The sequence below is a fragment of the Peromyscus eremicus genome, chromosome 23, assembly GCF_949786415.1.
Source record: "Peromyscus eremicus chromosome 23, PerEre_H2_v1, whole genome shotgun sequence".
NCBI classification, from domain to species: domain Eukaryota; kingdom Metazoa; phylum Chordata; class Mammalia; order Rodentia; family Cricetidae; genus Peromyscus; species Peromyscus eremicus.
The window spans coordinates 11,422,264-11,433,656 of record NC_081438.1 but is presented as its reverse complement, the minus strand read 5'-3'; the positions used below and the strand labels follow the sequence as shown (position 1 = coordinate 11,433,656).

At 45.6% G+C, this 11,393-nt stretch overlaps 1 protein-coding gene across 1 annotated transcript in view; it reads right to left on the bottom strand.

Annotated features, from left to right (window-relative positions):
• The window catches only part of Hectd4 (HECT domain E3 ubiquitin protein ligase 4), a 164,259-nt gene that overhangs the window by 72,612 nt on the left and 80,254 nt on the right, over window positions 1–11,393 (bottom strand). The window contains exons 14-21 of the mRNA XM_059249761.1: window positions 9,435–9,505; window positions 7,204–7,309; window positions 6,241–6,361; window positions 5,543–5,671; window positions 3,438–3,562; window positions 2,402–2,555; window positions 1,896–1,996; window positions 78–87 (exon numbers count right to left, since the gene is read on the bottom strand). Coding sequence (XP_059105744.1) covers window positions 78–87; window positions 1,896–1,996; window positions 2,402–2,555; window positions 3,438–3,562; window positions 5,543–5,671; window positions 6,241–6,361; window positions 7,204–7,309; window positions 9,435–9,505 — 817 coding nt within the window. The remainder of the gene's footprint in view (window positions 1–77; window positions 88–1,895; window positions 1,997–2,401; window positions 2,556–3,437; window positions 3,563–5,542; window positions 5,672–6,240; window positions 6,362–7,203; window positions 7,310–9,434; window positions 9,506–11,393) is intronic.

The window sequence follows — 11,393 nt, the reverse complement described above, 5'->3', positions numbered from 1 at the left end:
AACAAGCATAAACTGCAGACCACAGCTTAAGAAACTGTTTGAGGTTTCCCACAGCACACAGTATGCCAGCACCCTACCACGTAAGTACTGAGTAGCAATGGAAAGTATTGAAAACGCTCTATGCTCAAGTATTTTGTCTTCTGAGGAAGGCACTCCATTACTTCTCACACAAGCTTAGAGCACTGCACATGCATTCACACTCGAATTTCAAGGAGACCTTCACAACTCTCCTCCCTAGTTCCTGGGGGTGGGTTGAAGATGGGCACTTTTCCCAACCCCACAGCCTCAGTGCCTGTGAAAGTGCAGCAACTCCACAAGTCTCCAGCCACGTTCCCTGCAGTTTTACTCAGGAAAGGTGCCTGTGAAACCTCCTTCTCCATTCTCCTCCAACTTGCAAGAACTCAGTGGAGCCTAAGGCTGTCCAACACAAACTGAAACTCTCACGGGGGGGGGGGGGGGGGGGGGGGGGGGGGCGGGGGGGGCAGGAAGCACCTTCCTTTGCTTCAGTCAGCTGCGCTGCAGAGCTGTGCTGACGGCAGCCACTCACCGCTCAGTAAAAAGTGAGGCCCATCGACTGTCTCACCCACTCAGAGGGCCTGATCCAGTTGGTGACCCCTCAGCCATTGGTTCATAGTTCATGTGTTTCCATTCGTTTGGCTATTTGTCCCTGTGCTTTATCCAACCTTGGTCTCAACAATTCTCGCTCATATAAACCCTCCTCATTCTCGCTAATTGGACTCCCAGAGATCCACCTGGGGCCTAGCCGTGGATCTCTGCATCCAGATCCCTCAGTAGTTGGATGAGGTTTCTAGCACGACAATTAGGGTGTTTGGCCATCCCATCACCAGAGTAGGTCAGTTCTGGCTGTTTGGGAGGCATCCAGGCAGTGGGACCGGGTCCTGTGCTCATTGCATGAGTCGGCTGTTTGAAACCTGGGGCCTATGCAGGGTCGCTTGGCTCGGCCTGGGAGGAGGGGACTGGACCTACCTGGACTGAGTCTACCAGGTTGATCTCAGTCCGAGGAAAAGGCTTTGCCCTGGAGGAGATGGGAATGGGGGGCGGGCTGGAGGGAAGGTGAGGGGGCGGGAGGGGGGAGAACAAGGGAATCTGTGGCTGATATGTAGAACTGAATTGTATTGCAAAATAAAAAGAAAAAAAAATCAGAAAAAAATCACAAAAAAAAAAAAAAAAAAAAGTCAGGCCCAGCACCGAGGAGGCACATACTGGAGGGTCAGGTGTTCAAGGACAGCCTGAACTACACAGGGAGTTTTCAGGCGGCCTGGGACACAGGAGAATGTCTCAAAAGACAGAGGGGGTGGAGGGAGAGAAGGAAGGAAAATAGCCAACCACACAGGGAAGTTTCTGCCATAAAAGGCTGGGATGGGAGGATCACTTGAACCCTTGCCCCTTAAAAACAAGCCAGGTGTGGCGACACACACCTTCAAATCTAGCACTCAGGAGGCAGAGGAAGGCAGACATCTGTAAGTTTGAAACCAATCTTGTCTGCACAGTGAGAGTCAGGCCATCTAAGACTATATAGTAAGACCCTGTCTAAAAACAAAACAATAACAAAAACTAACACACACACACACACACACACACACACACACACACACACGAAATAATAATAGTAATAATAATAAATCTACCAAATTCAATGTTTCTTGTATGTCTACTGCTATGAGAGTTTTGAATCAATTCTGAATGTTCCCCTTCTCTTATAGGGAATGCAGTTTCACTTGTCCCTGTAAATTTAAAGCATCTATAGCTGCCTGTGAAACTCTGGCCCTGAAGTATCATCTTTCCCAGTTAGCTAATCCTAGCTAAAAGTGACCGTTGTAAACGGAGTACAGGCTTTCACCAGAAGAAAGAAAGGAGACGCGGGCACATGTTACCTCTCATCAGGGAATAGCCTGCACTTCGGGTCTGAGGTGCCACACGGGGAACAGCCCACCTCGGCAAAAACGGGACACTGGGTTTTAAGCAGCAAGGCCGTCTGAAACACAAAACCATTTGAGTGTCTTAACTGGGGTGGCTTCCAATAAGGACTTAGAAGTCACACTTGCAGCCTTACAGTCCTGGCTGTCCTCCTTCTCTCGGACACGCCCACTAGTGAGCCCCCCCCACACACACACACACACAGAGTGCTTTACTCCAGCTGGCGAGGGGGACTCAGGACACTAGATGTGAAGCAGGATGTCCAATGCTGCATATTAGCACTTTTACAGTAGGTCAGCAATCAACACTTGCTGGGGCCCAGACACTCATTATGTCACACAAACATATAAAATCTGTCCCCTAGCACGCGTGGTTGTTGTTGAGGACTTGGAAGTTTTCTATGTTAGCATGCCCTCTGTGGCAAAGGGAGCTGGGCCGAAAGTATGTCAGGGGTGAGGCCCACCTGGCTGGTGTAGAGCACCAGTTGCACCAGCTGAGGCATCAGGGCATCGGCCATGGTCAAGGTCTGCAGATTGGGGTGCATCAGGGAGGTCAGCAACACTGGGAGAAGGTGACCAAGCATAGTGGCCTTGGTCACTTGTTCCAAGCCTTTTAACCTACAAGTTCAGGAAAGCACACAGCCTAAGCAAGTTCATGCCTGGAGAAGAGCAACCATCACACCCCATGCCCAAGAATTCCCTCAAACACATCTCTTTAAACCAGTCAATTCCATCCACTTCCCAAACGCCCATCTCTGAGGGAGAAGGGAAGAAGAATGCTTTTCAGCCCAGGTCATACATCTCTGGGTCCTCATAGCACTTCATAAACGGGTCCTGAAATGCTGTGACTTCTTTAAGTACTCAGGGCCCTTCCAGGCCTCTGGCCTCCAGTCTGCTGGCTCTGTACTGTGCCGAGACTCTGAAAGGAGGGATGAAGGGCTACAAAGTGGATTTGCCAGCTGCCAGTCCAAGACCTCCACTCCTGGAATAGCAACTGAGGCTCATGTGCAGTTTAGAAGCAGGCAGATTTGTTTAAATAACTTTAATGTTGGTAAAATACACCTAAAATACAATTTATTATCCTAACCATTTTGAAGCATACATTTCAGGGTTAGAATAACGTACAAACATTATCACTGTCAATCTCTGTAACTCTATTTATCCCATAAATAAATAAATAAATAAATAAATAAATAAATAAATAAATAAATAAATAAATAAATCTTTAAAAAAAGAGAGAGAGAAAGAAAAGAAAAGGAAGCCAGGCCAGCTGGAGGACAATGGCAGTGTCAGAGGCGGCTAGGCTGTGCAACAGAACCTGCTAACACTAGCTCACAGGGCAAGCACAGGCTCAGGCTCACCTAAAAGCATGTTAAAGGGTATGACTGCCCTTGCCACGACAGCATCATTTCAGCCCTTCTCACAAGCATGCTTGTGCACGAGCTGGTCCTTTCTGAAAGTCTCATCTGATAAGCTGCAGCTGCCAATGCCCACGCTCACCTTTGCTCTCGGTCAGCTATGTCACTGTTTATGAGGGCAGTGGTGACCTGCTGCAGCATCTCCAGTACTTCATCACATCCAGTCAGGATCTGGGTGGCAAGAGCCAAAATACTGGCCTTTAACTCCTAGGCAGAAGAGACCATAAGGTTAGTTGCCAGCCTAGTGACGAACAATGCATGCTCACAATGACAACATGACACGATGTGATTATTTAACAACACATTTCCAGATGAAATGACGTGGCCAGAAGAAGCCCAATGCAGTGAGCTCCTCTTGGGTGGCAGGTAGGAATTTGGCTTGGGAGGCCAGAGTCTGGAGTGCAGCTAGAAATATGCAGTATTTCACAGGGAAGGCACTGTGTGTCTAGCAGCAAGGCCTAGCTCCCGTCCCATCCAGCACAAGAGCGCTCCTGGAGGCCCAGACACTGTCCGGGTGGAGGACTGCCTTGGGTGGTATGAGCACAGCTAAAGAGAAAACACAACATTAAAAAGCACATGTACAGGCAGTGAGTAAAATGCGACAAACCAGAGCATGCTGAAACAGGACAAGTAGCCTTGTCCTAATGTCTAAGCCCAGCACACTTAAAATGCAGCAAGTTGAAAAGCCCAGTTAAAGCAGCAGCAGCTATGGGCTACTGAACATGAAAGAACAGGACAGACTGTCTGGGAATGCAAACTGTTAGGAAACACAAGGCAATGGCACAGAACAGTTCAGTTCACAGCTATTTTCTGACAAAAATACCAGTGAACTAACTCTCTACATGGTATCTGCGTCTTGTTTCTACTTGGAGATGCTATACCACATAGCCCATCCTGCCCTTGCTAAGAGTCTTTCTACGTCTCTATTGTGTTTAATTAAGAATCTATAAAATTCTTAATACTTTCCAGTAGAAAGTATACTGGTACTTCTTGGGTTTGTTGTACAGAATTAAGGCATCATTAAAAGACAGGAATTCCTAGCTGGAACTGTGATATGAGAGTGCATCACTGACCACACACCACACGACAGCACAGTATGGGGACCACAGCTGTCATCGCACAAGGGAAACGGCATCATCACTGTACTAATAAGGAAACAGAGACCAGGCAAGTTAAATAAACAAGACTGGCAATTAAAACAACTCAAGCATGCCTGTCTGTCTACAACCTGGTCATGGAATAAGATTGATTCATTAACACCAGCTAGCAGATGCCTGAATTCCAAGGCTCAGGTACATAAAGGAGGGAGAACGGAGGGCACACATCATTCTATGGCTTCCTTAGTGAAATTTTCAGGGTGGTCAAGTCATAGAGTTCATACCACTTTCTCTAGTTTTCCAAAAAAATGATTACTTTTCATTGTATTTTGTGTGATACAGGTCTTGTGTAACCCAGACTAGCTCTGAACTCGTTGCGTACCAGATGGTGAACTCTAGCTCCACTGCTCCTGCTTCTACCTCTGGAGTACTGGGATTACAGGCATCTATGACCACACCAGACTTTGGATATTTTAATTAAAAAAAAATTTGGTTTTTGTTTTGTTTTCAATAAGGGTCTTACCATGTAGTCCTGGTGGGTCTGGAACTCACTATGTAGACCAAGCTGGCCTCAAACTCAAAGAATTACAACAACCAATGCTATAAAAACATCTGTGCAGTGTCATATTGTCATATGCAAACAAAAGAATGCGTTTACACAGATGCTCGTTTAGAAACAGTAACAAAATGAAATGAACTATATGGTTAGAAATTATTCAAAGATCAAAACTTATCATCTTAAGTTGTTTAAATAAAAGGACTCTAAAGGCATACAAATATTGGAAGTGGTTAGAATGCAACCCTCTCAAGTTGACCTTAAAGTCAGTGAGATCATTGTGGGTGCCAAACGGTACCATTCTCACCAAACAGAAAGGAGCAAAGGCACGAAGAGACCACCAGGAGCACATGATAACACATTATGAGAGTGTCACAAACATGGTGTGAGCACTGGTAATGACAGAGACCTATGACATGAGTGGCCTCAACCCTCTGAGCACAGACTATGAACAACGCCGTCCACTCTGACGTCATATACACGGAAATTCAGCAACTGTGGAGGAAGCGCCGTTGAAATAGAGCTTGTGTTTACCTGTACCTTCAATGTCTCTCCCTGCAAGGAGCTGTCACTGTCATCATTCTCATCAGGCTTAATCAAAATAGTGTTACTGAGAAGGTGATTCTGAACTGCCATCAGATAGCGCAGGCAGGAAGACGCAGCCTTTAACACAAATAAGGACATTAAGTGACCTCCCTGCAGCTGAACGGGCTGGTGCACCCTCACGTTTTTATAAGATCTCCACAAGAGAAACAAAAAGAGGAAGCACAGAGATGAGAGCACACACTTTCTCAAGGAGCTGTGGGCACGTGGCTTTCAGTGCAGGTGCTGACACTAGCCTTCTTGCCTTCCACCACGGGGGGGCCCTCCTGGCCACTCTGAAGGCTGGCTCAACTCTCACCCCTGAACACTCTCCCCTGCCTCTCACACACATCTCTACAGCAGACTCCACCCAAACCCTTCAGGACTTATCGGTTTCTAGCAGCCTCTGAAACACACTGAGTTAGGAAACAGGCTAAATTAAGAGAGGAAACTCTCCTACATAAAACAAAACTCCAAATGCAGCCAGCCATAAGGCGTCTCAGGGAGGAGTGCCTCTGTCTGTCTTATTTCCCCTTCTTAGGAAAGTGCTCCAAGTGGACTTGCCCGTGAGCACATTTCCAGGGTAAGCTCAGTCACCCACAGACTCTTCTAAGAGGAGACACCACTGCCTCAGTAAAGGCCTCACTTACAGGCACGGTTGAAAGGAGCTTCTGGAAATCATCCTTGGAAACGGTTTGGCACTTGGTGATTAGGATACAGGATTCTCGCACAACAATCTTCAGGATGTAGTGTAAGAGTTCGTCATTGAGTCTTTAAAACAAGGGAACATAAAGAGTATACTTGCTAAGGGACAATGGAGATATTAACTCACTACTGCCATCAAATCATTAAACCAATGGGACACACCACAAAGCAAACTGATTTCCACAAAATGTTGCCCTACCTCCTAATTTAAGTATTTTAGAAGGAACTATAACAGAAAAACAAAGGTATAACCTCCTAGCTCCAACATGCAGCTTGTTTCGCAGAGGGCAAGCATAGGGTTCCCCTCACTCATCACTTCTGCTGAGGACTTTCCCAAGCCTAAAACACTTCCCTGATAAGGCAGACCATACTGAAGTGTGCTATTTCAACTCTTAGAACAACTGCATGATTTATTATCTTACAGTGGGCCCACCATTTAGGATCAATTTAGCTACAACAGGGAGGTTAATGATCAAACACATTTAAATGTAAATCATCACTTATAAAAAAGGCTAGCAGTGACCAACATAGTGGATGTGTTGTGGTCTGAAGGAAAATGCCGACACCCCCCCCACCCTCCCCACCCCCCCACCCCCGCCCCAAGGCTATGACATTTGAACAAATGGTCCCGAGCTGGTGCTCTTTGGAGAGGTCTTAGGGGGTGCAGCCTTGCTAGAGGAAGTGTGTAACTGGGAGCAGGCTTCGGGAATTTAAAGCCTGTGCCACTTCTAATTCACACTATGCTTCCTGCTTCTGCCACGATACCAGCTGCTTGCAGCCATGCCTACTCATCATGATGCACCCTTATCCTCCTCCTAAAATCGCAAAACCCAAACAAAGCCTTTCTTCCATAAGTTGCCCATGGTTGTGGTATTTAATCACAGCAACAGAGAAGTAGCAGGTGTCACCTGTAGTGATCATCCTCGTCACTGCCAAATCGGTTGTTCTGAAGCTGCTCAGCTAGGTTGGTTAGGATCACATCTCGCAGCTGGGAGAGTCCACTGTTTCTCTCTCCTGATACAGGACAAAACTCCATGAATGACCCTGGTAACAACACTTAGAAAACCCATCTACATTGGGCTGTAGCTCCAGTATCTGGGAGGATGGGGCAGGAGGACTGCTCAAGTTTAAAAAGGTTAGGACAATATCTTCACAAACTGCATCTCCCACCCAAAGAAAACTGATGTTATTTTGAAAAAAGGTTCCAAAGAAGTAGACTGAGGACAACACTGAGCACAGTGTTTAGACTCATGCAAACAGCAGCAAAACAGCATCACAACCAGGGCACGGCTAGAGGCAGGACATCCAATTAAGTGTGATCTGTCTTCCTGGTAGATTATAAAGAGTGGTTTTGCTACTTCCTTAGGTGAATGCTGCTTTTAAATGCTGAGTGTCCTTGGGAGGCAGAGCCAGGCGGATCTCTGTGAGTTCAAGGCCAGCCTGGGCTACCAAGTGAGTTCCAGGAAAGGCGCAAAGCTACACAGAGAAACCCTGTCTCGAAAAAAAACCAAAAAAAAAAAAAAAAAAAAAAAAATGCTGAGTGTCTTTACCATGTCATCTGCTGCTGCTGCTGCTGCTGTTTAGTCTAAATTAAAACACACAATCAAATGTATGAAAAACAAACAAACAAAAACCCTGGGTTAGAAATCATCAAGAGAAGTCGGGCGGTTTGTGGTGCACGCCTTTAATCCCAGCACTCGGGAGGCAGAGGCAGGTGGATCTCTGAGTTCGAAGGCAGCCTGGTCTACAGAGCAAGTTCCAGGACGGCCAGGGCTTAAAAAAAACAAACGAGAGAGAGAGAGAGAGAGAGAGAGAGAGAGAGAGAGAGAGAGAGAGAGAGAGAAGAAGAAGAGGAGGAGGAGGAGGAGGAGGAGGAGGAGGAGGAGGAGGAGGAGGAGGAGAAGAAGAAGAAGAAGAAGAAGAAGAAGAAGAAGAAGAAGAAGAAGAAGAAAATTGGTTTTGTTTTTGATCCTCATTTGTTTGAGACAGGGTCTCGCATATCTCAGGATGGCCCTGAACTCTCTGAGATAAGGCTGAGGATGACACTGAATTCCTCACCATCCTGCTTCTACCGCCTACATGCTGGAATTGCAGGTACACCACCATGCTAGAATAGGAAGTCATTTATTTTTAGATGTGTCAAACATCTAGAGTCAGGACAAAGGAAGAGGTATAAAGCTTGATCCTTGAATTGTGGCTTCTGCTTTCAACCTTCAGTGCTGGTGTCTGTGCAAACACATCGTATTGTTTGTCTTGGGTACTAGGAGGAAACCAGGGACTCTTGCATGGTAAGCCAACATTCCACCCATGAATGTGTTTTGCCTAGATATATGTATACTATGTACAACCCTGGTGCTGGGTTGTACAGGTTAGAATTGGGCATCAGATTTCCTGGAGCTGGAGTGATAGATGTTTGTGCGCCACCATGTGGGTGATGGTCCAGATCCTCTCAAGAAACAGCCAATGCTCTTAACCACTGACCCATCTCTCCAGCCCCAAATACACATTTTCTCAAGTATGCTGACTAATAGGAAGAAAATGAGAACCCACTGTATCAGTGCCCAGCTGTTTCCTTGGGAACAACAAGAAAGATTAGAATATTCCAGCTATTCAGGAGGCTGAAGGAGGAGAACTGAAAGTTCAAGGTCATTCCTTAGAAAATTAGTGATATACACTCTCTCTTTTTTAAAGATTTATTTATGTATTATGTGTAGTGTTCTACCTGCACATATGCCTGCAGGCCAGAAGAGGGCACCAGATCTCATTATAGATGGTTGTGAACTACCATGTGGTTACTGGGAATTGAACTCAGGACCTCTGGGAGAGCAGCCCAGTGACACACTCTCTTAAAAAGTAAAAAGAGAGAACAGGAGAAAGATATGGGTCAGTGGTTCCCAGCACCTACATGGCATCTCAACACCATCTGTTACTGGAGTTTCAGGGCATCTGACATGTACAATCAAAATACAGAATATAAATAATTTTTCCCAAGTGAAAACTCGGCTTTGGAATATAACCAATGGTAGAATGCATGCTTAACAAATTCAAAGCCCTAGGTTCAGTTGTTAGTAACATACACAGACAGACAGATACATATACACACACAGTTGTTCAAAGATAATTCCAGGATAATTCTCACCTTCTGTTAAGACCAGCTTAAGTAAGTTATTGATTTCAGTTTCACCTGGGTATAAGATATTTAAGCCAGAGCTGAAATGACAGGAAAGTCAAAAAGTTTTTTAAAACATTTCATAAAATACAAACTCTAACTATTTATATTTTTGTTAGAGATGTCAGTCTGGCCAGATATGTGACAAAGAGAATTCCTGATCTCTTTTTGAGAAGGGTGGAAGATCAGGGTGGAAAATGGCATCTGAGGGTTTTGTTGGGTTGTTAGGTTGTTGGGTTGGGGTGTTTTTGGCTTTTCCTTTCTGTCGAGCTGCGGCACACAGTCAAGTGTGCAGCAGGCTCAGCACACAGCCTGAGTGGAACCTATGCCTCAAGCACTTGAAGCTTCACAGAGACAGGACAGTGTCTACCCTTCCCCCAGGAGTTTCTGCCTGGAACCACATTTGATCTGTTGAGGAAGCAACTCAACACATTAGCATAGTGAAAAGAAAAAGAACAAAACAAACCTGCCCTCTATGCTCACTCCTGCCAGAAGACCCTTATAGACCAACCAACCAAGTCTCCAATGGCCTCTAAACTACATTTGATCATGTTACAACTTTACTTCTATGAAAGTTAGTTAAAATAAAATAAACTAACATATTAAAAAAAATATTAAGGCCATCTGAGGTACAGAATGAATTTGAGGCCAGCCTGGTCTATACAGCGAGTTCCAGGCTGGCCAGGGCAACTTAGTGAGATCCTGTCTCAGTCTGTGGGGAAGGCTTTGCCCTGGAGGAGATTGGAATGGGGGGCGGGCTGGGGGGAAGGTGAGGGGGGCGGGAGGGGGGAGAACAAGGGAATCTGTGGCTGATATGTAGAACTGAATTGTATTGCAAAATAAAAATTAAAAAAAAAATTAATGAAGTAATTCACAATAATTAATAGCTAGGCATGAGGGCCCTTGCCTCTAACTCCAGAAATTGAGAGACTGAGATAGGAGAATCTAAAGTTCAAGGGCAGCCTGGGCTATATCAAAAGACCCAGTCTCAAAAAGAGAAAAAAAACAGAAGAAAAATGTCAAAAAAATATATAAACAAAGCAACAAAACAAATTTCTCAATAGACTATGGCCTATCAATTCACTAGTGAGAAGGCTGAGAAGATGGCTTGTTGGGTAAAGAGCTTGCTATCAAAGTATAAGGAACTGAATTCCATCTCAAGCACCCATGTAGAAAAGCTAGGCACAGGAGCACACACCTGATTCCAGTGCTGGGAGGCAGAGAGGAGGACTCCTGGGGCTTGCTGGCCAGCGAACCTAGCCAACTAGTAAGGTCCTGGTTCCACGAGAGGGACCCATTCTTTTCTTGACAGGGTTTCACTATGTAGTGCTGGTTGGTTTGGAACTCACTATGTAGACCAAGCTGGCCTTGAACTCACAGAGATCCGCTTGCCTCTGCTCTGCCTCTAGAGGACTGGGATTAAAGGTATGTGTTGCTATGTCCAGCTCAACAAGATTTTCAAAAACTCATTACTATTATTATTATTTGTATATACATATGTTCACGTGTGTGTGATGTGAGGGCAGGCATGTGCATGCCACAGTGTACATCTGGAGGTCAGAGGACAACCTTGAGGAGGTGGTTCTTTCCTTCTGTGGTGAGTTCTGGGGATTAGACTCAGGTCATCATTCATGGGTGGCAATGAGTCAAAATCTTCCACTAGGATTTTGAGCAGGTGGATGAGGACTAACACAACTAAGTCCTGCACTATATCAGCTTACTGCTCATGCCAACCTCATGAACCTACATGGTAGGTGTCCTTTTTAACTCCATCTCACATCTGAGGAAACAGAAGCATCAAACTATGGCCACAGCCAATGTGAGTGGCAGAGCAGACTGCCAGAGCATGCTCCAAAGCACCCTCCACACTCACACTTGAGAACACGCTAGTTACCTGCACTGTCCACTCACAGCCCTTACAAGAGTTTT